The 27,159-nt window shown below is 38.6% G+C and overlaps 1 protein-coding gene across 1 annotated transcript; it reads left to right on the top strand.

Moving 5' to 3' along the window:
* Positions 1–719: 719 nt before the first annotated feature.
* Positions 720–17,109, top strand: LOC128865222 (lysosomal alpha-mannosidase-like). Its single transcript, XM_054105348.1, has 8 exons — positions 720–946; positions 13,316–13,500; positions 13,564–13,749; positions 13,840–14,179; positions 14,247–14,380; positions 14,446–15,056; positions 15,589–15,794; positions 15,883–17,109. The coding sequence occupies exons 1-8, from the start codon at positions 857–859 to the stop codon at positions 17,071–17,073; spliced, it is 2,943 nt and encodes a 980-aa protein (XP_053961323.1). The 5' UTR covers positions 720–856; the 3' UTR covers positions 17,074–17,109.
* Positions 17,110–27,159: the final 10,050 nt, after the last annotated feature.

Genomic DNA, 27,159 nt, shown 5'->3' with positions numbered 1-27,159 from the left:
TGAGAATCACACAACATAGAGCGAAAGCGGGCTGTTGAGAAGAATGGAGGCATATTGGAGAGCAGGTCCACACAGGACTGTATTGCCAGTGTGATGTTGATGATGTTTGCTGCAAATGAGCCACCAAACTAGGCTGTGTGGTTTCATCTATCAAGAATTACTTCTCGTAAAATGATAATAAATTACCTTAGAAAAACTTTCATGGTTGAATCAAAATCGAAGAGATGGCAAATATAAGTACAGCTGGATATATTGTAAGCATTTTGCCCCACCTATTTACAGGTAATTCAACCTTATCGCGTGCGTACTCTTGTTTTGCACTCTTACCTCGAGGGCTAGCAAATAAAAACTAAATTAGTTTCTCATCTTCGATGTATTGCTTGTAATCGAATATTTTTATTCATATATTTTATTATTAATATGCTCACTTATCGAAACCTGTTTTCTCTTCTAATATTGGATTTGCCATTGACATTCAGGTGCGATTGTTATCAATTAAAAATATATGAAGCAGCTTAAGTGAAACAACTCTGTTTACAAACTCTACTCAAAAATGATAAGTAAAATCTCAATTTCCCATCGACGTGCCTCTCTTCAGAGCTTTCACAACTTAGACACTCACCAGCTAGCAGCTCAATACGGCTTTAGCGATATGAGTTGCTTTTGATTTGATTTAGATTTCTGTGTTGTGTATAAAAACGCTTCTCTTGAATATTTGGAGTAACAGTCGTTTTAAGTGATTTGGCGTACACGATTCAGCGGTTCTGAGTTCTTTCTTTGTATTGTGGAAAAGATAGTGAAAAGTTTTTAAAATATCGTTAATTTGTAAAATAAGCTTCGTATTTGTGTTAACAAAATGAAGCCACTGGGTGGTGTAGCCACACTTCTTGTGGTGTTCGCTGTGGTGCTCCGGGAGCAGCAAATCCAAGCTGCTTGTGGATATGCGGTGTGTTTGACGGCACCTTTTTTGTTTTTGTTTAGTGTTTTGTTTGCGAATAAAGTGAAGCGAAAGTAGAGACAGAGAAAAGTTATGTTTTAATAAGAAAAATGTGCGCTTAAGAAGGACGTTTTCGTTGCAAACACAAAAAAAAAAAAAGAATAATAATAATAATAATGAGAAAAACGGCAACTTTGGGGTATATTTTTTGGAGCGTTTGAAAGAACAAATAAACAAAGTTAACCCAGATATACTTGGTTATAATACCTAATGAAGGACGTCTGTTTGTTTTTCCTCTCTTTACTTTGTGTCTTAAATTTGCTGACCGATTTGTTGTTGTGTTATAGGACATAATGTTGAACAAAGTGCATGCATACACTTGTTTTTGTTTTAATTCTCTTTAGCTTTGTAACATATTTTATTAGTGCAAAGGAGTTTTGGAAACTCAAGAAAATTATTGCGCTAGTAAGCTTGCTTGGTTACTTCGATAAATATAAAGTGCATGCGTTGGGTTGAATCTTAAGCACGTATCCGAGGGGCTTTTTTAATTTCACGACCTACCAAGTATTTCGTACTAACAGTGTTTGTAGTTACAATCGTTTTTTTTCTTTTGGAAGGGAAGTCCCAACATTTACAATACGCGGAAAAAAATTTCCTTTGCCTGGCGGCCGGTATTCGTTTCGTGCAAAGAAGTGAATATTAAAGCTAACAAATCAATAATAATAATAAAAATATTTTTTTATATGTATGTTTGCAGGGTTACTGGGAAAGTCGTGCTACGTGGTGCAGAACATTATTATTTACGTCATTTCTAATTAACCAAATTAACTTAACCGTTTACGAGATATTCAATTTAAAAAAAAAAAATGTTTTTTGCTTGTACGTCCACTTGTCTTAAAATGCCCAAGGGTCAAAGTTCAAGAGTCTATGTTTTTCTGTTTCTAGTTAAAGTGTATGCCGACTAATAGAAGTCATCAATAAAATTTGAACCAATCCCTGGCAGTTCAAAATAGCTGCTTGATAAAATTTACTAGTGTTTCCTAATTTACATCATTAAACAAACTTTTTTTCTGCGTCAACTCTTTTGAAAATTATTTTAGAAACTAGTACGTTCTTTTAGCCATCCAAAAAAGCATAAAACTCAAATTAAAGAAGTTACCCATAAACGGATTGCGGGCTGAACTAGTGGAAAATAAAATTTCGAAAGAAGAAACAAATTTAAAAAATACAAAAAATAGAAAACTTAACAATTTAAATTCCTTTATTAATTAGAATTCGTTCTCGCCCCTTTTTTCCTTATACAAATTTCCATTATTTTCCTTATATTACTTTACACGACGGTTGTTCTCTTAGTTGCTGCCGCAGTTCGTGAGCTGCGAAAGAGACACCTTCGACGGTGCTTTAAGACAAAATTGTGTACATTTTCGCACAGTGCAGTGTGGCCGATTGTGGTCGAGTTTATGTACTGTCACAAACAAAAAGAAAGAAAAAAGTTTTGAGGCCTTAGGCACGAACCACCAACTGATAGAAAAATCGTTTTCTAATAGCGAGCACCCCTTGGCAGGAAATGGTAACCTCTGAGTGCATTTCTATAATGAAAAGCTTCGTCGTTTTGCTTATTAAAAACTTCTTCAACAGTGAAAAGCTTTTCACATCAGTGAAAAGAAAATTTTCATAGCCGTTGACCGGGTTCCACCGAAAAAGCTGCTTGCATTTGTCGTGTCTAATTTGTTTCAAGCGCGTTGCCAAAAGTAGACCAGTTGAGCGATGGAAGGCTTTCATGTGGAGATCATCTCTAATTAGTTTTGACATGGATGTGACCGATATATTCATTCCACTGGACATTTCTGCTTTTTAGCTGCATGAGAATTTGCGATATTGATAACTAGGCTTTAATAGCTGAGAACGATAAGTTATGTTGACATTCCTGTTTAGTAAGGTTTGGCAAATCATCATGAATCGGTTAACGCCCGAACAGCGCTTTCAAATTGTGGAAACTTACTTTGGAACAAATAAATTTGTTCTCGAAGCTAATAGAGCACTGGTGGCATCATCAGTCCTTAATTCTTTCGAAATGATAAACGAGCTGCCGTTACGATGAATGTAAAGCGTTTTCGAGCCATGTTGACTGAATTTTTGTTGCATGCATCTTGATAGCAAACTTACATGGAAAACCAATGTTTTCACCAAACGGATGGCTCTGGGAATAAACTTAGAACCCTGTATTGGCTACTACATCGAAGTTCTCATATTTCTTTCTAAACTAAGCGCTCACTTTACTCAGCTATCTTGAAACCGATATGGACATATGGCATTCAACTTTGGGCCACTGCAGCTAACTCCAACGTCGTTCAATAGTTCAATGATTCCAGCCGAAAACCCTCAGAATGATCTCAAACGCCCTTATTATATCATAAATGCATCCTGATCTCAAAGTGCCCACAATAACTGAAGAAATACGAAAATATGCCACTTCACACAACACACAACTCCAATCGCACTCAAACCCTCTTGTCACCGAAATAATTGCAAAACCCATAACCTTCACCAGACTCAAGAGAAAATCTACAAAAGACCTCATATGATAATAAATAAGCTAAATTATTATATATCTTAAAATGAGTAAATGGTTGCACTACTGGGGGTATTCCATAATAGTTTTTTTCTCTTAAATAAATCAATAGTTTTAAGTATAAATTATTGCTTAATGTTTAAAAATCAGATCGCAATAAAGAAATGGATGAAAAAAGAGGTTGTCTGTAAAGTCGGTTTACTGACGATAGTTTAACGTGATAACGTCATAAGAAAATACTGATTGAATGGTTGCATTTTTCAAAAGAAAATTTTAATTTTATTTGTTTGATAGATATTTTGTATGGATATAGAGAATGAGTTAACATTAACATAACATAATATACTTTAACATAACATAACATAACATAACATAACATAACATAACATAACATAACATAACATAACATAACATAACATAACATAACATAACATAACATAACATAACATAACATAACATAACATAGATTACTTCTGATCGTGGTTGAAGTAAGACGTGTATTTTTAAGCTCCCGTAAAGTGCGTGTATTTCACAGTATAAAACACTCCTTAAAACATACAAAGTGCTAATAGTGGCGTGTGAACATATGTGCTTTAAAGCGTGAGCTTGATAATTTCAATAAGATCTCCAGAAAGAGCTATTCAAATTTTAAAAACTCAAAAGTGCTCGCATAAAAGTGAATACCAATAACGCCTAAACTTTTAATAAGGAATCAGCTGTCTGCTGTTTGCAGATTCAAGTGTTCTCAAAAACCATTTGTTTTCGTTAAATGATATTGGCGCCAAATTCTAAACTTTAAGCTTAAAGCTGTACATCGTTAACGAATAGAGTGATTAAAGACAAGGTTAAGCTTTAAGCTTTAAGCTCTTTATGCTTAAAGAACTTCCAATACGAAAGCTTTCCTTGCACTGAAAAAGCTTGGGACTGGAAGAGCTTTTATTGTCCTCTGAAAGCTGACATCCAAGTAAAAATTATACCCAGCAATACAATTAATGATCCTCTATGCAATATGATGTCAACAATACAAATCATAGACACAATAGATAGTATCTCAAAAGAAATAAAAAAGCAGCTTAAGGAATCAGGAAACATCAAACGCGAAATCAAAAATACTATTGTTCACGAAATCTCTCGTTTAGAAGCACTTATACCATCAATCGAAAAACTACAACCAAGTGATGGTTCGACGCCACGATTATCTGACGCAAACTCGAACATACGCACCATTCTTCGCGAGGAATTATCCGAATTCACCAAGCTACTGCGGCCAAATAATGTATCAGAAGTTCCAACAATAAGTTATGCAGCTGCTGTAAAAACAAAAATTATGGCCAACAAAAACGTCACTGCAAAGCCTGCAATAATCATAGGTGCAAAAGACGGCACCAACTGTAGGCACACTGATATTCTCAATTCTTTCCGAAAAGGCGTCACATTTAAAGACACAACATATGCACCAGCGAAAATTGTACCTGTCTCAAATAACAAAGTGCGTGTAGAATTCGACACAATTGAGCAACGTGACGTTACAATGCGAAAACTTTCAGAAGTTACAGATCTCAAAGCGGAGAATGCAAGAAATAAGCGTCCTTTAGTCATTCTGAAAGGAATATCAAATGAAATTCCAGTAAGTGATCTGGTAAACATCATAACAAATCAAAATGCTAGTATCAGTGCGGAAATTAAACACGATGATGATATCATATATCGATTTGGACGCAAGAACCGCCGAAATCCAGAGACACTTTATAATGCAGTCCTAGAGGTATCAGGAAATGTTCGAAATGCAATGATTACACTCGAGCGCATCAACATCGATTTTCAACGAGTAAATGTATCTGACTTCAGTGCCTTCATACAGTGCTTCAAATGCTTGCAATTTGGCCATACCAAAACTAAATGCACTGATACAATAACTCCTTGTTCCCACTGTGCAAGCAAAAATCACCAGTATGCTGATTGCCCAGAAAAGAATGATGCATCTAAACTCAAATGCTTCAATTGTGCTTTGCGAAACGAAAAAACCAACGTCAAGGTAGATGAAAAGCATTCTGCGGTTAGCGCTAAACATTGCCCCCAAATCAAATCCATGCAGCAGCGAATCAACTCACGTATTGAGTATGGTTGTTAAGCCACTCAGCATCATACAACTTAATGCGAATCGTTGCTATGAAGCACACAATGAGCTAATGCAATATATTGCTTCACATGATATAGACATTGTACTCTTATCTGAACCATACACCGGTACTAGAACTGTTAGCACACTAAGTGGATTCTCAACGTTCCAATTCCCGATGGTGAATCGAACAACTAAGGCGTGCATTTTAATAAAAAATACTATTGGTGCTGCACTCGGTATTTTACAATACTCAACTCCAAATCTCAGCGTCATTAAGCTGCCCTTAGCACAACGATCGTTATATATCGCATGCGCTTATGTCGAACCAAGCGATGATAAATTTGATACTCTCGACGCTGTTAATAAATTTCTTAGTAGCACGAGGCCAGCACTACAGCTCATAGGTGGAGACTTCAATGGTTGGCACTCATCATGGGGCTCAAACAGATCAAATGATCGTGGGTTAGCAGTTCCAAATATTATAGCTGCCAACGATATGGAAGTAAGCAATCAGGGTAAGGTTGCCACATTCAACGCGATACGGTATGGCGCACATGCTTGTTCAATCATAGATATAACGATTGCTTCAGGAAATCTCGCACACCATATCACAAATTGGTCAGTGAATGTTGAGGCCATTCAAAATTCAGATCACAGCGCAATAACTTTTAAAATCGAAAACAGCTCCAGCGTTACTGCTGCAAAAAGTACATCAACCTATCTATACAACAATAAGACAGCCAACTGGAAGAAGTTCGAAGAAGTTTTAGATGAGCAGCTCAACATAAAAGATATTTTAAATGTAGACCTTGCCAATTGTACCGCATATGATCTGGACAATACTGTAGAATTTCTTACTGGAATTATCAAGAAGGCGTGCTCAATATCTATGAAAATTCGAGGACGTGGCAAAGCAGCAAATCCATGGTGGAATAATGAACTCGAGGATCTTAAGAAAAAGTGCATCCAACTTCATCATAAGCTAAACAACTCAAAAAATACTCAAATTTCGACAGCAGTTGCTATGCAACATTCCAATGCTAAACGCACATATGCCGCTGCACTAAAGAAGGCATCAACTGAGCACTTCCGAGAATTCTGCGCCCAACAAGGCAAAGAAAATGTCTGGTCACTGACAAATCGATTAATTAAGGATGCACCATTACATCGACCTCCAATGACGCTTCAATATAGCGGACTATACTCTGACACCAGCGCCGGCACAGCTGAAGCTCTCCTGCAACATTTCTTTCCTGACGACACCGTTGACTCTACGCGTGAACACCTCCACCGTCGCAATAGAAACAAACATTACCTTAACACACCCAAGGATGAACCATTCACTGAAGAAGAAGTACTCGAAGCGTTAGTAACCATGAATCCAAATAGAGCCCCAGGTTTAGATAACCTAACCTCAGACATATGCTTGGCTTTTACAAAGAAATATTCCAAATTTCTCACAGCTCTCTATAATGCATGCCTCCGTGTGGGTTACTTTCCAAAAATTTGGAAAAAGGCTTACATTAAAATTTTACCAAAGCCAAACAAAGTTGAAACTAATGAGCTAGGATCTTACCGCCCCATAGGACTCCTTCCTGTGTTCGGAAAGCTGTTAGAGAAACTCTTTACCAAACGCCTTATATATCATGCTGAATCGAATCAACTATGGTCTCCAAAACAATATGGTTTCAAAGAGCAGACCTCAACTTTGGATGCTTTGCGTAACGCAATTGAAACTATTGAGAAGGAGAAGCGTAAAAAGCGGCAGGTAATTTGTGTGTCTCTAGACATTAAAGGTGCGTTTGATCACGCTTGGTGGCCGGCGCTCTTAAATCAGCTAGAACGAATGCAAACTCCGTCTAATATTTACAGGCTTATTATAAGCTATCTTACAGATCGCAGCGCTTCACTAAACTACGCCGACGCCACTGCAACAAAAGCAACAACTAGAGGCTGTATCCAAGGGTCTGTATGTGGTCCAATTTTTTGGAACATTATCATAGATGAGCTTCTTTCTATGCCGCTGTCTGAAGGGTGTGAAATTCAGGCCTTTGCAGATGACATCCTCTTAATAGTCAGCGCCAAAACTGTAAAAGAACTGCAACTTTACGCTAATGATGCTTTGCGCCTAATATATAATTGGGGAAAGAATGTGAAGTTGACTTTTAGCGACACCAAGACATATGCTATGGCATTTAAAAGTAATGCTAAACAAGCTGAACTATTTTTAAATGGCAATCGACTAATCTTCGTCAAAGAAATTAAGTACCTGGGTGTAGTAATAGATGATCGACTGAGATTCACCAACCACGCTAAGTACGTTGTCGATAAAGCTCAGCGAGTATATAAAAACTTATGCCGATATGTTAGACCCACATGGGGTGTACACGCAGACAACGTTATCACAATCTATAAGCATGTTGTGGAGCCAACTATAACTTACGCTGCAAGTATATGGGGCAAAGCTATACAGTTTAATTATATTCGCCGTCTTCTTCGCTCGTTCCAAAGAACTTTCGCTATACGAGCAATCAGAGGCTTTCACACAGTTTCGGCTAATTCGGCTCTGGCGCTTGCAGGATTCACACCGCTGCATCTGAAGATAAAAGAAAATATGCAAATCGAAAGTGTCAAATTATCCGGAGTATATGATGAAACACTAAACGTCATGCTTGAACAACGCACTACACCAAAAAATCAACTACATCCTTCCGAGCGTCAGTCTATACGTTTTGAAAGTATAGCATCACAACAGGAAGCTGACAATACTATGGATGCAAATGCGACCCACATCTATACCGATGGAAGCAAGTTAGAAACAGGCGCTTGTGGATCAGCTTTTGTCGTTCATAAACAAGATGACGACTGGACGTCACGTAAATTTAAATTACATGACACATGCACTGTCTTCCAGGCTGAAGCTCTAGCAATTGACACTGCACTTAAATGGGCTCAGAATGAATTGAAAACTGAAAAGCTAGTCATATATAGCGACAGTCGCTCTTGTTTGGAAGCTATCCAAAATCGGAGCAACCCCAATCCTTTAATTGCATCAATTCATCAGCACCTGTACCTTCTTCGCCAGCGACACAGAATTGACTTTTACTGGGTCAAATCGCACATCGGTATTGAAGGAAACGAGCGTGCAGATGAACAGGCAAAAGAAGCAGCAAATCAAGGAGTCGATCCAGTATATACTGCATTTCCCTTAAGCTATGCTATACGGCAAATACGTTCTCAAATATTCGAGTCATGGCAGCAGGAGTATGCCGACGATACCACTGGCTCCATCACAAAGATTTTCTTTCCAATTCTTGAAGATGCGCAACTATACCGACAACTCTTTGGGATATCATTTGAATTGACACAGCTCTTTACTGGCCATGGTTTCAACAAGGCATACTTAAAGCGATTCAAAATCATTGACGAAGACTGGTGCCCGTGTGACCAACTCACTGTGCAGAGTATGCATCATCTTTTGCACGACTGCCCACGCTTTCACAGTGCACGACAGAGACACGAAACATTCTGTGCACAATATGATATTCCAGCATTCAACATAAAACAAATTTCAAAATATCCTAGTTTGATAACATCATTTAATGAATTTGTCAAAAAATAATTGATAATTTAAAAAACTTCAATGCTTCAAACATTCCTACCTAATGTCTTAATCATAATAGTAATATAGTAGAATAACCATCTAACTGCTTGTATCCAATCGCAGGCATTTTATTTCAGTTAGTTTTGTTAAACTATAAAATATTTATGTAATTGAAAATACTTGTAATCTATCTGAATGTTATACTGCACATATGTATGAAAATATTTGCTCTAGAAAACAAACTAATTGAAATAATAAATTACTCGAAACGCAGTAAGCGCGTAGAGCCCAAGGAAAAAAAAAAAAAACATAACATAACATAACATAACATAACATAACATAACATAACATAACATAACATAACATAACATAACATAACACAACATTACATAACATAACATAACATAACATAACATAACATAACATAACATAACATAACATAACATAACATAACATAACATAACATAACATAACATAACATATCATAACATAACATAACATAACATAACATAACATAACATAACATAACATAACATAACATAACATAACATAACATAACATAACATAACATAACATAACATAACATAACATAACATAACAAATTACCCCGTATTAAAGCACTTATCAACAGCTTTCATTTGATATCCATATTGTACAAACACATTCTAGGGTCCACGTTTTGGTCTCTATCTCGAGACCCTAGTCACGGAGCGGCATGAAAAATACTCTGGACTAAAGCATTCACCAACAGCTTTCATTTGATACCCATAACACTAAAGAGCAAGGTAACTACATATGAGCAAGGTAACACTAAAGAGCAAGGTAACACTAATGAGCAAGGTAACGACACATTTTTTCGTGCGTGCAGCCTGTTAAATCGAATTATAAGACGTTATCACGTCAAAAAAAAAAACGAAAAATTAATTAAAAGTAATTAGCTGAACGGAGACAATATTTGGTTCCTACAAGACGGTGCAACTAGAGCGCGCTTAACATTCGATTTATAAAGGACGAGTTTTTAAGAGATATATAAATTCAGCAAAAATGGATGAAATGTTTATTTAAATCGATAGTACAGTTCATATAATTTAATGTTTGATGATTATTTCATGCAAATGTTGACCGCGACTGCGCTTCAAATGGTTCATCCGCTTAGTCCAATTTTGGCGTACTCTTTCCAATGTTTCGGCCGGTATCTCACATATAAATGCCTTAATGTTGTCTTCCAATGCGTTAATTGAAGAAGGCTTGGTTGATTAGTCATGAGCTTTAACATAGCCCCACAAAAACTAATCTAAAGGCGTTATATCGCACGATCTGGGTGGCCAATTAACAGGTCCCGAACGTGAAATAAAATGTTCACCGAACTAGCCTCTGAACAAGTCCATTGTTACGCGTGCTATGTGGCATGTGGCACCGTCTTGCTGAAACCTGAACCCACATGTCATGCAAGTCAAGCTCTTACATTTTGGGCAAAAAAAAGTTGGATATCATTTCACGGTAGCGCTCACCATTCACAGTTACGTCACGATTCGTAGCATCTTTGAAGAGGTACGCTCCAATGATACATCCAGCCCATAAACCGCACCAAACTGTGGCCTTTTCTGGATACATTGGTAGCTCCTGCAATTCTTCTGGCTTGATCTGATCTTCCCACCAAAATCGACAATTCTGCTTATTTACTTACTCATTGATCTAAAAATGAGCTTCGTCCTCGAACACAATTTTTCGATAAAAAAGTGGATCTTCGGCCAACTTTCCATGAGCCCATTCACCAAAAATTCTGCGTTGCGGTAGGTCGTTCGGCTTCAACCAGCTGTATTTTGAAAGGCTTCACACCTAAATCCTTCCGCAAAATTTTGCACGTTGTTCAGTAACAGAGACCCAATTGCTGCGAACGGCGACGAATCGATAATTGATGGTCATCATTAACACTGGCCGATACAGCTGCGATATTTTCTTCAGTTCGCACTCTACGTAAGCGTGTTGGCCGTTTGATGTCCAATAATGTAAATTTGGTTCTAAATTTAGTCACAATAGCTCGAATAGCCGCTTCAGTGGGTCGATTATAATGACCATAAAATGGAAGAAGCGCTCGATAAACCTTCTGAACAGAACACGCATTTTTATAATAAAATTCAATGATTTGCAAGCGTTGTTCGTTTGTAAGACGATTCATGGTTAAATTATAGACCAAACTGAAGATGTTTGACAGTGAATCAAAACACGAAACGTGCGTCAGCTGTTTAAACCAACTGTTTAAAAAAATAATTGCTAAAAAATCACCCTTTAGTTAAATTTATTTTTCAAGAAACGCTGGCGCTACTGTCATAAACTTTTCATTAAAGACATGTCTATGCACAGTGCTGATAATTTGTATGCTTTTAGAAGGAGTTGCTAGTGCACCGCTTCAAGATAACCTCAAAAACGGCAGTCTACTTACGCTAGCACTTCGAGCAACTTTAATAGGTTTTATTCTTTTCTTGGTTTCAGTTTGTTTTCTGGATGCCATTCCGATACTCGGGCTAGTTCTGTTATTCACCCACGAGTGAATGTCATGGAATTTTTTTGGACATTGCCACATTTAGAATCGACTTATTTATACACAATTTTGAGTTTTATTACATTTCGTGTACTTTTTAACCAGAGTGTGTGTATGTGTGCCATTTAAAACAGTTACTTATAATTTCATTTATTTTTTATTATCGTAATTGTATCAGCTGCTAATAGATTAACTTGTTTACATAATAAAAAATTATTACCTAAATCATAGCTTGACCAAGTGCTTGCAGCTAAAAACAGTGGCACCGTGGGGTCTTTATCTTTAATAATAAAATAAATCTTTCACACAATTGTTGTTGCGTAATCTGTGAGGAAACACTTATCGATAAAGCTAAGTTAATGCATTTACTGTTGAATAAATGTGTTCGTTTATGAAGAGGACTTTGTATTTCTCAACTGTTGATGATATTTCTGCTACATCGAAGATTTACAGTTTTATATCTAGCCTTGTTTGTTTGGAAACGTTAATCTAAATATGTAGGAATTATAAAAAAAATTTTGCCAATCATTACGATACAGTTTAACTTTTTTGACACGAATTCAAAATTACGCGGGTGGATCAAAGATTTTGAATTTTCAATAAGAAAAAAAAAATTATTAATCGAACTACATTTTTTTCTTAAAATAAGCCTTGATTTAAAAACCAATACATAGTAAACAAGTGAGTTATAAAAAAAAATTAGCTGAAGAAAATGAAAGAAGTCGCGTGGTTAGGTTTTGTCTAAAGTTGGCTTCCTTTATGATTTATGATTTATGATTGGTTTTCTGGCGAATAAAATTAGAATATTTCCTTTTTAACCCTGCATTTTTAGCAAACTTTAGGAACTTCTATTACTCCTATTTTATTTATATCCGGTGAGCTCATTTTTTGAATGAAATTCAGCACAAAGCTGAAGAATACGAGTTACTTGGATCTTGCCTAATAGCCCGCGCATCTTGGCTTCCATGTTGAGCTGCAGCTAATTAGTCTTGCGATCTGACAATGGTTAACAAAGCGAGTCAGTAGTCGTTCTAACCAGCCCCAATTCGAAACACTAAGTGAATCCAAATCGTTCTCCTCGTGACCTTATTACCGCAGAAAGGGCCTTTCTCTCCCTTTGTCATTACTATGAGACGCTGCGTCAAACAATTTCTGGGTTGAAGTTTTGTCTACCGACATCGCTCTGCCTGTTGTTGCCGACATCGCCCTCTGTTGGTGTCAAGAAAGATTCTCCTTTGCAATTCAGTTCTGCCATTAATATCAGATTCAATTAGTGATGGGGGTGATTGAGACGTTTTAGTCTATTGTCGCGGTTTACGGTAAATTAGTCAGACACTAGTCTATGGTTCACAGTAGATTTAGTTGTACAAGCAATACATTTTTACAAAGAAGAAATGGAATTATTGTTTAGTTAAACAAAATAATGCAACGAGTTTGCTATAAAATTCAGTGACACATTTTTTGTTATTTTGTTGTATATTTCATCGTTTAATTTATAAATGTATTTATTTGTTCTAAACTCTTATCCGTACGCATAGAACTGTCCAGAGGGAAAGCCAAATATGATCAATGTCCATTTGGTGCCTCATTCCCACGACGATGTCGGCTGGCTCAAGACTGTCGATCAATATTATTATGGCGCACGTAATAGCATTCAAATGGCCGGCGTGCAGTATATACTGGATACTGTAGTACAAGAACTGCTAAAGGACGCAAATCGACGGTAACCACCCTCGCACAAGGGATTTAATAAAATTCTTTAAGACATTTTTGTAATTTTCCACAGATTTATTTACGTGGAATCAGCGTTCTTCTTCAAGTGGTTCAACGAACAGACTGCGGATGTGCAAGCACAAGTGAAAACTTTGGTCAATGACGGTCGTTTGGAATTCGCTGGCGGTGCTTGGTCTATGAATGATGAAGCGGCTGTGCACTATCAGTCGGTGATCGATCAATTTACGCTCGGTTTGAAGTGAGTGTTGCTTGTGGAAAATTGAGGAAAAATAGTATTTGTGTTCAATATAGTTCAAGAATATCAAATCTGTCGCCTTCTCAACTTCAGACAACTTCAAGACAATTTAGGTACTTGCGGCCGTCCTCATGTGGGCTGGCAAATTGATCCTTTCGGTCATTCTCGTGAAATGGCTTCGCTTTTTGCACAGATGGGATTTGATGGCGAGTTCTTTGCACGCATGGATTCGGTTGAAAAGGACGTGCGTACTAAAAATTTAGACGCGGAGATGGTATGGCAAGCTAGCGAGGATCTGGGTGACCAAGCTGAACTCTTCACGGGTTTGCTATACCACCATTATTCGGCGCCGCCTGGTTTCTGTTTCGATTCAACATGTAACGATGCACCAATCGTGGATGGCGACAGCTATGATAATAATGTGAAAGAGCGGGTAAGGAATGAATATCGTGTAAGGATGTGTGCACATATGCGTGACCTCACACTTATTTCAATTCCAGGTTAACACTTTCATTGAATACATTCACAATGTGACAATTCACTACCGTGACACAAATGTGCTCATTCCCATGGGAGACGACTTTAACTACCAGAATGCAGCAATGAACTTTAAGAATATGGATAAATTGATCAAGTAAGTTGAGTCCTCAGTTTCACCTCATGCCGGCATGCTTAACTCAGCTTTGTCATCTGCCACAGGTACGTCAATAAACGCCAATCGCGTGGCTCTATCGTAAATATTTTCTACTCTACGCCTGCTTGCTACTTGAAAGCCGTACACCAGTCACCGCTCACTTGGCCCACCAAGACAGAGGACTTCTTCCCCTATTCTACTGATCGGCATACTTATTGGACCGGCTACTATAGCTCTCGTCCCACTCAGAAGCGTTTTGAACGCGATGGCAATCACCTTTTGCAGGTTACCAAACAACTCACCACCCTAGCAAATCTCACTGGCACCGATGTGGATAGGAATTTGGATAAGCTTCGCCATGCCATGGGTGTAATGCAGCATCATGATGCCATCACTGGCACGGAGAAGCAGCATGTCGCGGAAGATTATGATCGTCTGTTAGCTGCAGCTATTGAGGCCGCGCAATCTAACGCACAGTCCGCTTTGCAAAAATTGACTGGCCTTACAAATGGCGAATTCGTCAGTTGCCTGCAGTTGAACATCAGTGTTTGTGACTTTACTAAGAATGAGAAGAATCGGTTCGTTGTCACCTTATTCAATCCACTTGCGTGGGCCTCGACCCAATATGTGCGTGTACCAGTGCAGAATGAGGCTTACGTTGTGACTGATGATACGGGTAAGAAGAGGATTTGGTATTTATTTGTTTTAAATTTTATATGAATGTATTTATAAGCGGTGCATATCCTTCATTGGGTGTGTGGTCGAGGTTCTTTTAAAATTTGTTGTGTGCGTCTTTATAAATATTTTTCCACAAATGGAGCGCTCTACTCGTTTATGGCGCGTCCGGATTGAGGGTGGGTTTTATGGGGAGCTTTTTCATGGTGAAAATACACTCAGAGGCTAGCTATTGCTTGTCGAGAGGCGATTTTTTCTTCTTGATTGGCGCGATAACCGCTTAAGCGATTCTGGTCGAGTTTAACCAAGCGCACCAGTCGTTTCTTTCTCGTGATAACCCTCGGCAGTTAGAAACCCCAAGTGAAGCCAAGTTCTTCTCCACCAGATCTTCCCAACTACGACTATGTACTATTTGAAAAAAATACCCTTTATTTTTTGGTCTTTTATGCCCACAGTGGGCTTCGAGCACGCTCAAATTCATTGAGTTAGACGGAAAATTATTAAAAGTACTAAAATAATTAATTTTCTTTAAGGTCGCGTTATCACTTCCGATTTGCTGCCTATACCCAGTGAGGTGCAGAGTTTGAGTTTCCGTCCAAACGATGCCACACATGAACTTATTTTCCCGGCATACGTGGAGAAATTACGTAGCTACTATATTCAAAGGAGAGGTGATCCACGCACCTCTGAAGAGCTAAAAGATGACCAACCAAGATCTGAGATCATTGTGGAAAATTCGGTAAGCATGAAAAACAGAAAGATCAAATCTTAAAAAGAACTAATGTGAGCGAAAAAATATGACTCGCCTACCTCCCTTTTACTTTCAGTTGGTTAAGCTGGTCCTTGACTCCACTGGTCATCTCTCCCGCGTTGAGATGAATGGCTTTAGCGAAAATATTCGTCAAGACTTTTACTATTACAAGGGTGCAGCTGGTAATAATGCTGAGCCCAAGAATCAATCTTCAGGCGCTTACATCTTCCGTCCTAACGGCAGTGAGTTACTCATTGGTGATTTAGTCAGCTTCATGATTTACGAGGGTACTCAAGTGAAAGAGGTGCATCAGAAATTCAATGATTGGGTGTCACAGGTGATTCGTATTTACGAAGGTGTCAATCGTGTTGAATTTGAATGGCTTGTCGGCCCTATACCAATCGATGACAACATCGGCAAGGAGGTGATTACTCGTTTCACCAGCAACATCAATTCGAATGGCGTTTTCTATACCGACTCCAACGGCCGCGAAATGTTGCGACGTGTACGTAATCGACGTGAATACTTTACACCTAATCTAAATGAGACTGTTTCGGGTAATTATTATCCAATCACTGCTCGTATAGCCATTGAAGATGACAAGAAACGCATTGCATTACTCAATGATCGGGCTCAGGGTGGTAGCAGTTTGAAGGATGGCGTGCTTGAGCTTATGCTGCACCGGCGCCTTTTGCTAGATGATGCTTTTGGTGTTGGTGAGGCATTGAATGAGACTGCTTTCGGTCAGGGCGTGGTGGCACGTGGTAAAACTTATCTGGTGTTGGGCAATGTAGAGGATAAACCATCGCGTAACGAACGCATTATGCAGCAGCAGATTCACTTACCTTATTGGAAATTCTTTAGCAGCGCTGCCAAGGCTACTAATGAGGCGCCTGAAATTGCTGCTTTCAATCTACCGGAATCTGTAAATTTATTAACTTTAGAGCCATTCAACGCAAATGAGCGTTTAATACGCCTAGAGAATTTCATGGACAGTAGTGAAACTGATGCTGTTGCTTTCAATTTGCGTCCGATTTTTGACCAATTGGCCGGTGTGGAGATACGGGAAACCACATTGGACGGTAGTTTAGGTTTGAGTGAAATGAGTCGCTTCAAATTTCAGCTGGATGGCTCAAAGGTTACAGAACCTGAATATTACAAAGCCTCATACGCCCCACTGTCAGCGACGAGGGACGATGCGGCGAACAAATTCGATATAGTTTTAAATCCCATGCAAATACGTACGTTCATCATTAAGTGTGAGTAAGGTTTTAATGGTTTAAATAAATATAATAAAATTGTAAAATTAAAAAAAAAAAAAAAATTGAAATGTTATCAGCCATTAGTTTTATCTGTTGAGGATGTGGTGATTTGAGTATTTGGGCCTTCACTAAGCGGAACCGTTGAGCTGCGCAATGTGGTCTTGCGGTCTTAGATCTGATAAAAGAAAATCAGTTTTTAAACTTGTAAGTATGTTCATACTTACGGGTGCCATGAGTACAACCTCCGGCGATGCCTTAAATTCTTAGCCTGATTTGCTCCCCCTGGATCTTAAGATAAAAGAGGAAGCAATAAATGCAATGTGTGTACTCCATAAATATATTTTCTGGTACGAAAACGAAACTTCGAAACACAGAGAATTCTTTAAGATGCTATCTGAGCAGTATTCATTGTTTTTGCACTTAGAGACGACATAAGGTCCATAGCTTCATTTGGAAGGAAATTTGATGCCAAATTTGACGTCAAAGATCCAGAGTGCATTGAAAGAGGTTTGACGGATATTTTCTTTCCCGATGGATCCAAGAATGAAATATGTTTTGCAGCCGGTTGGTACTTAAACGAGAATAGAATGGAATAGAGAAAGCAAACGAAAACTCAAAGGTTGTTCAAGAATGTAAGAAGAAGCTTAATTCTGTTGCAAGACGGAATAACCTTGTAATTATTTACACGTTTATATATATTCATTTTAGTAAGTCAAGAAATACAAAGTTTCTTACAGACTTCACAGAACTAATAGTGTTTATATAGAAGTAATTGACAAAATTAAAGCTTAGGAAACTAAATTAACAAATATATACTAGGTAATTATTTAGATTCCTTACAAAAAAAGAAGTTTTTTAATTGGGTTTGAAATACATGTTTCGCCCTAGAAAAGTCTAAATCCAAAAGGGAGGCGAGATAGTTAATGTCAGACAGCGTTCTAACGAGAGGCGCATTGGCACTATATAATGTCCTACTAAAGTCAACATGAAACATTTTGCAACGGCGAAACTTCCTGCAAGGAACATTAAAATGTATTCTTTCTAGAAGAAACGGACAGTCAATTTGTCCATTAACGAGATCAAAGATAAATGAAGCTGTCTGAAACGTACCTCTGTCACTTAATGGACAGAGACTAATCAAACGACAGCGTGAGACGTATGATGGTTTGGGGTCTGAGAAATTGAGTGAATGTAGCGCGAAAAGCACAAAAATTTGTTGAACCCTCTCCACTCGATTTATATGAACTGCAAATAAAAGAGGCATAATCTAATTTGGACCGTACAAACGCAGAGTATAAAATCTTAAGAGTATATGGGTCAGTGAAGTGCGATGAGTGACGTCTAACAAAAGCGAGCATAGCAAGTGAATTGGAAATGGCATAATTTAGGTGCGCGATAAAATTAAGCTTAAAATCAAAGAAGACCCTTAAATCGTTTATCACATCACACGAAGCAAGATATGTATAATTGATATGATAAGAGGTGTTGAGGGGGTTTTGAAGCTTAGAAAATGTGATTTTATGAGATTTTTCAATATTAAGAAATAGACGATTCATAAGGCACCAGGAAAATAAATTATTCAACTCGGACTGTAGGGCGGCTGAATCACTAGAATTTCTTATTTCAGCGTACACTTTAAGATCATCAGCATAGAGAAGAAAATTAGCAAAGGAAAAACACGAATAAATATCATTAATAAACAAAACAAATAACAAAGGTCCTAAAATACTACCCTGAGGTACACCAGAGGTGGCAGTGTACTGCTTCGAAGAAATTCCATCGATAACTACAGTACAGCATCTCTTTATTAAATAGGACCGAATCCAATTAAGGAAAGTAGAATGAAAACCCAGACAAGCCAATTTAGTTATTAAAATCGTATGGGAGATTTTATCAAAGGCTTTAGAAAAATCCGTGTATATCGCGTCAGTTTGGAAACCATTCTGGAAGCCAGCAACCATCAGAAAAAACGGATAAGTTAGTTAAAGTAGATCTTGCAGCTACAAAACCATGCTGACGTGGACTAATTAGACGTTTAACACTAAAATATAACTTGTCTTTAACAACGCATTCAAAGAGTTTAGATACAGCAGATAATTTGGAAACTGGTCTGTAATTTACAATATCACTTTTATTACCGCTTTTGAAGATAGGAGTGACTGAAGTCAGCTTCCAATCATCGATAAATATTCCTTCGGCCAAGGATTTGTTAAAAATTAGTTTAAGAGGTTGAACCAAAGAGCGACAATTTTTAAACAAAGTTACAGAAAGCCCGTCTACATCCGAATGGGCAGAGTTTTTAATCTTTAACAATCCCTCAATGACATCATCATCTGATAGAACAAGCGAACCAAAGTCAACTGAAGAAGACACTTTCCCCACGAAATTATGGCGAATGGCTGCCAAATGTTCTTCCTGAATATCTTCATCAGACACGAAGTTAGATGAAAAGAAATCAGCAAATAAATTCGCTGCATCGCTGACAGAGCAGGCAGTTACGTCCCTATAAAAAACAGAATTAGGAATAGAAGAGGCCTTTTTGAACGATTTAATATATCGCCAAAAATTCTTCGGATTACTTTTTATATTAAGCTCAGATTTGTGAATGAATTCCTTATACAAAGACTTATTTAAAGTACGAAACTTATTCCTGTGGAGGATAAAAAAATCATAATAGCGGGTTTCGTTAGTTAACTTGAACTTCTTAAAAAACTTATTTCTCAAGTTTTTATGATGTTTAAGTTCTTTCGTGCACCAAGGAATCTTATAATTTACACGCTTAAAAATTGGAACATGTTGAGAGCATATATCAAGGACTAAAGTTTTAAATATCTTAAAGCACTCAGCAACTTCAAAATTGCCTAGAGATACTTCCCCATCAATTTCACGTAAGGCATTATCGAGAGTTTGGAAATCACAATTGGCAAAGTTAAAGGAGGGATGAGCACTATCGGGCCTGGATTCAAAGAATTCTAAAAATTCCAAATCTAGCTTTAAAGGAATATGGTGAACGCTGATCGGCGATATAGAAGAAAAAGACTGCGATAGAACAGAACTAATGTTATCACTTATAAAAATCAAGTCTAATAAACGACTCATACTATTAGTTAACCCATTAATCTGAGTTAGACCCATGCCCAGTAAATTATCAATAAAAAAAGGTTCAGTAGGACTATTGACGTTTGAAGGCGTTAGATATACGTTATTGTCTAAATATACCCAATTTATATTGCTTAAGTTAGAATCCCCTAAGACACATAATTGGTTATTCCCAATAACATCTTGAAGGGCTAATATGTTGTTCACATGCGACTTATACAAGTACTCATTACTTAAGGGTGGAATATAAGACACACAAATATAAAGAAAACTATGCGCACCGCGTATTCGCACGCATAGCTGGTCTAATACAGTATCAGTCTCATGTAATTGAATGAGTGATGCGTGACGATTACAGCGAACTGCAATCATGACTCCGCCTCCTCTGCTACATCCAGTTTTGACAGCATCTCTGTCTTTACGAAAAAGAACGTAAATGTTTGGATCGAAAAATTCAGCATCAAAAAAGTTTGAGTTGAGCCAAGTCTCGGTTATAACCACCACATCATACTCACAACATGAACTAAGCAATCGTACTTCATCTGACTTACTTCTTAGTCCGGACGCATTTTCATAATAAATTTTTAATCGATTATTAGGCCTGGCACAGGCAACTAATTCTGCGGCGGTTGATTTATTTGCTTGGTAAGGTACAGTTCCTAAGTAGTCACTTCTTTGTTTACTCGCTCTTGAAAAAACTTGAAGGGGCGTACTTTTACGCCAGCTGGCCAGAGCTCTGAATTTAGTAGGCTGTCATAATGATTTGAGAAGACCCCTAGTTTAAAGTTCACTCGCTTTAGAGAATCAACAGCCACATCCTTCTTTACAAGGCTATAGCAAGATATCATTTCGGAACTAATAGATAAATGCTTAGATACGTAGGCGATAATATTACTTGTTGTTACAGATGGCTTAAATGAAGATAAGTGTAACCATTTCATTCTATGAGCAACATTTAATTCATCATTTGAGCTCGACCCAACAACGATTTTACGAGTAAGCGCTTTCACTTTTGGCTTATTCGAAGTACCAATAGAATGAGCGGACGCAGAGTTAGAAGCAGAAGCAGAGGCATCCGCAGCAGAGGCATTTTGTTCAGGATGTGAAGTTAATTTAGCTACGTCGGCGTAGGATGCAGTCACAGCCGCAGCAGAATCCTCCACCGTTGCTGATGATACTTTGTCGGTATTGCGTTGCTCGATTGGCTGAGCCGTTTGTTGATTAGATTTATTTCCCTCTTCTACAGCTGGGAGAGGATTTATGTGAAGAGAAAGCGAAGAAGCGGTAGATGGCATATTAACGGCAGACTTAGGAGACAATTGTTTTGATGCACTTTTCACATTTTTATTAGCACACTTGCAAGAGCATGCAATGCGTCGGAGTTCTTTGACTTCTTTTGTGAGCATGGAAATAGCTGATACCACATCTTCGGCGTGTGATTTGCGCATAGCTTTAATCTCGGAATGCATATGTTCCGTTTTTTCAACTAAGAGCTGCTTTTCTGTTTGTAAAATATTTAGCATTGTCACCGCGCTCTTGTATTCTATTTTAAGAGCAGAAATTTCATTTAGCACGGTTAACAAAGAGACTTGCTGGTTATTGTCGTTTATATTTTGATTTGACTGTTTAGTCGGCAACGGTTGTTGTTTTGCGATATTCACATCTTGAGTTTGTGTATTAGATAAACACGCACTTTTCGTTTTATTTATTATGCACTCACTTGGGGAAGGGCATAGGGGAGGGGAGCGAATAGACGCCCGACGAGTAGCCTGACAGTCCTTGCACAAATATTTGAATTACACGAGATAAGTGATCTTATCTTAATAATAAAGGTACATAAATCTGTAAAATGTGCAAATAATTAAAATTCACGTTCAAGTGAGCCCTTCTAATACTTCTACCATATAACTTAACCTCACTTATATTTCCATTTTTCATCATCATCAATTGATTTGTTTTTAATTATCATAGCTTCGATCCTTTTAACAATGCATTTAGGTAGTTGCAATTGCCAGTCATTCGCCACTGCTTTGGATACTTTCTCACAATATTCTTTCGGCGACGTTTATATAAAAAGAGGTTGTCTGTAAAGTCGGTTTATTGACGATAGTTTAACGTGACAACGTCATAAGAAAATATTGATGGAATGGTTGCAATTTTCAAAGCAAAATTTTAATTTTATTTGTTTGATAGATATTTTGTATGGATATAGAGGAGGAGGTAAATGGAATTGCAATGGAATAGGTCAAGTTACATTTACACGAACGTGAAAAATGACGAAACATTTATCAAATTCATGAAAGATATCTTCAATTTCGATTGTGCATCAGACGTTAATAAGTCAACAACACTAAGAGGCAACATCAGCGATTTGCCTTTTTCAAGACACATTACACTCGAAACACCCCCTTCCATTTCCTACTTTTCCTACCATCTCCTATTCTCAACAGGGAAATGGTTCATTACCATGCACACAGGAAGAAGGCATATGCAAATACAAGTATGTGAATTTATATACACATGCGCATATACATACATATATATGTTCGCTCAAGTAGGAGAGAGCCAGATGTCAAACGTTGCCGAACGCGGGGACCGATTGCGCCTCTTTGTCGTTCGTTCCGTGCTCTCGCTTGCACTTCAAGCAAGGTAACGCCGCATTTTTTGGTGCGTGCAGCCGGCTACATCGAATTGAAAAAAATGTGGCGTTTCACTCAAAGTTACAAAAGATGATCAACCACCAGCATTTTTTCCTGCAACAGAATTATTACCTATGTAATAATTTTGCACAATGAAATTCAATGCCCAAACCAAAAAGAAAAAATATTTCTAACCTTTAGAAAGCCGATTTTAAAAATATTTTTGCATTTTATAATAAAATAATGTAGGAAATTATAATTCGGAATTTGTTTTTTAATTTTTTATAAAGTGTTCGCCTGCATTCATAGCCGTTAACTTCGAACTCCTTTACTTAGGGCTATCGAGTGTGGCGCAACTATCCACGCTAGTATTGACAATTACACTTCGCAAAACAGTCTCAGGTGGTCCACTCAAGGTGGCATTACCCTATTTATTAAAATATGGGAGTGCTCTTCAAGTTAAAAAGTTACAGCAATTCAAAATATTGTTGAGAATTTTGTTTAACTCATCGTCTAAGTGCTCGTACAGGTTCTTTGAAGGGTGGCTCTAGAATAAAACAGTTTATGACGTCCGTGTGTCACTCAGATTGAAAACTAAGAAAAAGCAGCACTTGAAACATTAGTGCAAACGTAAACAATCTAATAATCTAACAGTAACTAAGTTGTTTTTTATTACCCGAGCATTTAACACGTTCGCGGACGTGCATTTCAGCGTTCATTTTCATTGGTATGTAAAATGATGCAGATGCTATGACAGATGAGCTCACCCAACGTCTAACAAACATTTTTATAATTATTATGCATTTCTTAGTAGTGACTAAAGAATTATAATTTAGAATTTTTCGTAACTTTTGTTAAGGGTCTTCCTAGATGTGAGTAGTGAATAATTCCTAGACGACACTTTTTTATGTCATCTTTGACATTTGCCAAGTAGACAGATGTGCAATTTTACACGATAGAACAGCGCGCTAAAATTATTGAAACTTATTGAGAAAATGGCCGATCTTTAAGAACAACCTCTCGCAAAATTCAAGTTTATTTTTGTGGAAATAATCTTCCGAATGAGTCGACAATTCAAATCTCAAGAAACCGGCTCTGTTGAGGATAGAAAAAGGACGTTCTCAACAATTAAGCATTCATAAATTGACTTTTTGGCATATTTTACCTGCCTAAGTGCTTATTAGGGACACTGATGAAATGATGTCTTGTTTTGTCAAGCGTCGTATTTTAAATAAACCTGAAGTAGTCTAAATTTCTACAATACATTTTTGATTTTAAATCAACATCTAAGTGCAGCGTTGGCGATGGAACAATGAGTTGTATGAGAAAGTTTTTGAAGCACATCCTAAAGGAGCAAGAATAAGAGGCCGGCTAAGGCGACGGTGGTTGCAAGACGTAGAAGACGATATGAGATGAGAATCACACAACATAGAGCGAAAGCGGGCTGTTGAGAAGAATGGAGGCATATTGGAGAGCAGGTCCACACAGGACTGTATTGCCAGTGTGATGTTGATGATGTTTGCTGCAAATGAGCCACCAAACTAGGCTGTGTGGTTTCATCTATCAAGAATTACTTCTCGTAAAATGATAATAAATTACCTTAGAAAAACTTTCATGGTTGAATCAAAATCGAAGAGATGGCAAATATAAGTACAGCTGGATATATTGTAAGCATTTTGCCCCACCTATTTACAGGTAATTCAACCTTATCGCGTGCGTACTCTTGTTTTGCACTCTTACCCCGAGGGCTAGCAAATAAAAACTAAATTAGTTTCTCATCTTCGATGTATTGCTTGTAATCGAATATTTTTATTCATATATTTTATTATTAATATAATTATTTAATTAATATTTTCATTAATTAAATGCTCACTTATCGAAACCTGTTTTCTCTTCCAATATTGGATTTGCCGTTGACATTCAGGTGCGATTGTTATCAATTAAAAATATATGAAGCAGCTTAAGTGCCTTTACTGATGACGACCCCTGCAAACGAAATAAGGAATATGATTTGAGGGCATGCACCTGGAATGTCCGGTCCCTTAATGGGGAAGGTGCCTCTGCCCGGCTGGTTGATGTCCTCGTGAGAGTAAAGGCTGACATCACTGCCATCCAAGAGATGCGATGGACGGGGCAAGGTAAGAAAAACATAGGACCTTGCGACGTCTACTACAGCTGCCATGTAAAGGAGCGCAAATTCGGTGTCGGATTTGTTGTGGGAGAGAGACTTCGTCGCCAAGTACTGTCGTTCACTCCGGTGGACGAGCGTCTCGCAACAATCCGCATCAAAGCGCGTTTTTTTAACATATCGCTAATTTGCGCCCACGCCCCGACGGAAGAGAAGGACGATGCGACCAAAGATTCCTTCTATGAGCGCTTGGAACGTTCCTATGAGCGCTGCCCCCGCCACGACATAAAAATCGTGCTTGGCGACTTCAACGCCAGGGTGGGCAAGGAGGGAATTTTTGGTCCCACAGTCGGAAAATTCAGCCTGCACAACGAAACATCCGGTAACGGACAGAGGCTGATCGACTTCGCCGGGGCCCGAAACATGGTAGTCTGCAGCACCAGATTCCAGCATAAAAAAATCCACCAAGCTACCTGGCTGTCTCCTGATCGAAAAACACGAAACCAGATCGATCATGTTGTGATAGATGGAAGACACGCTTCTAGTGTATTAGATGTACGTACGATCCGAGGACCCAACATCGACTCGGATCATTACCTTGTTGCAGCCAAACTGCGCACCCGCCTCTGTGCAGCAAAAAACGTACATCTACCTGCGCAAAGAATGTTCGACATCGAAAAGCTGCAATCACAACAGACAGCCAGAAGATTCGCCACTCGACTCTCACTCCTGCTCTCGGAGAGCACTGCCCAACAAACCGGCATGCGCGAGCAATGGAGCAACATTTCTCGCTCCCTACGTACCGCCGCCGAAGAAGAAATCGGATTCCGGCGAGCCCGAAAAAACAATTGGTACGATGGATGCTGCCTATAGAGCCACGCTGCGATCGGGCGCAACGCGAGCCATGTGGGATCGCTACAGAGAGCTGAAAAAGGAAGAGAGACGTATTATCCGACAGAAGAAACGAGAGGCCGAAATACGTGAGTGCGAGGAGCTTGAGATGCTGGCCAATAGGAACAACGCCCGAAAATTCTACCAGAAAGTTCGGCGGCTTACAGAAGGTTTTAAGACCGGGGCGTTTTCCTGTAAGAACAAAGACGGCGATCTGGTGACTGACGTACAGAGCAATCTTAAATTATGGAGGGAACACTTCTCGAACCTGTTAAACGGGGACAGCTGCGCATGTCATAGAGAATGTGAAGATCCCGATACCCCAATCGTTGACGACGGAATTGTCGTTCCGTTACCCGACCATGACGAGGTGAGAATAGCAATATCACGGCTAAAGAACAACAAAGCCGCGGGCGCCGACGGACTGCCGGCTGAGCTATTCAAACATGGCGGCGAGGAGCTGGTAAGGTGCATGCATCAACTCCTATGCAAAATATGGTCGGATGAAAGCATGCCTGCCGATTGGAATTTAAGTGTGCTCTGCCCAATCCAGAAGAAGGGTGATCCTGCAATTTGTGCCAATTACCGCGGGATTAGTCTTCTAAATATCGCCTATAAGGTTCTAGCGAGCGTATTGTGTGAAAGGCAGAAGCCCACCGTCAACCAACTGATTGGACCTTATCAGTGTGGCTTCAGACCTGGAAAGTCTACCATCGACCAAATATTCACAATACGCCAAATCTTGGAAAAGACCCATGAAAGGAGAATCGACACACACCATCTTTTCGTCGACTTCAAAGCTGCATTCGACAGTACGGAAAGGAGTTACCTGTATGCCGCTATGTCTGAATTTGGTATCCCCGCAAAACTAATACGGCTGTGTAAGATGACGTTGCTCAACACCAGCAGCGCCGTCAGAATTGGGAAGGACCTCTCCGAGCCGTTTGATACCAAACGAGGTTTCAGACAGGGTGACTCGCTGTCGTGTGACTTCTTTAACCTGATGTTGGAGAGCATCGTACGAGCCGCAGAACTTAATCGCTCAGGCACAATTTTTTATAAGAGCGTACAATTGTTGGCGTATGCCGATGATATTGACATCATCGGCCTTAACAACCGCGCTGTTAGTTCTGCCTTCTCCAAACTGGACAAAGAGGCAAAGCGAATGGGTCTGGTGGTGAACGAGGACAAAACGAAGTACCTCCTGTCTTCAAACAAACAGTCGGCGCACTCGCGTATCGGCACCCACGTCACTGTAGACAGTTATAATTTCGAGGTTGTAAAAGACTTCGTCTATTTAGGAACCAGCATTAACACCGATAAAAATGTCAGCC

The sequence above is a fragment of the Anastrepha ludens genome, chromosome 5 (assembly GCF_028408465.1).
Source record: "Anastrepha ludens isolate Willacy chromosome 5, idAnaLude1.1, whole genome shotgun sequence".
Classification (NCBI taxonomy): Eukaryota; Metazoa; Arthropoda; class Insecta; order Diptera; family Tephritidae; genus Anastrepha; species Anastrepha ludens.
The sequence above is the reverse complement of the archived record's forward strand: the minus strand, read 5'-3'. Positions and strand labels throughout refer to the sequence as shown.

Coding starts and splice junctions, on each gene's coding strand:
- LOC128865222 (XM_054105348.1), top strand. CDS start 857: ATGAAGCCACTGGGTGGTGTAGCCACACTTCTTGTGGTGTTCGCTGTG. Junction 947..13,315: donor AAGCTGCTTGTGGATATGCG/GTGTGTTTGACG, acceptor CCGTACGCATAG/AACTGTCCAGAGGGAAAGCC. Junction 15,795..15,882: donor AGATCATTGTGGAAAATTCG/GTAAGCATGAAA, acceptor TTTTACTTTCAG/TTGGTTAAGCTGGTCCTTGA.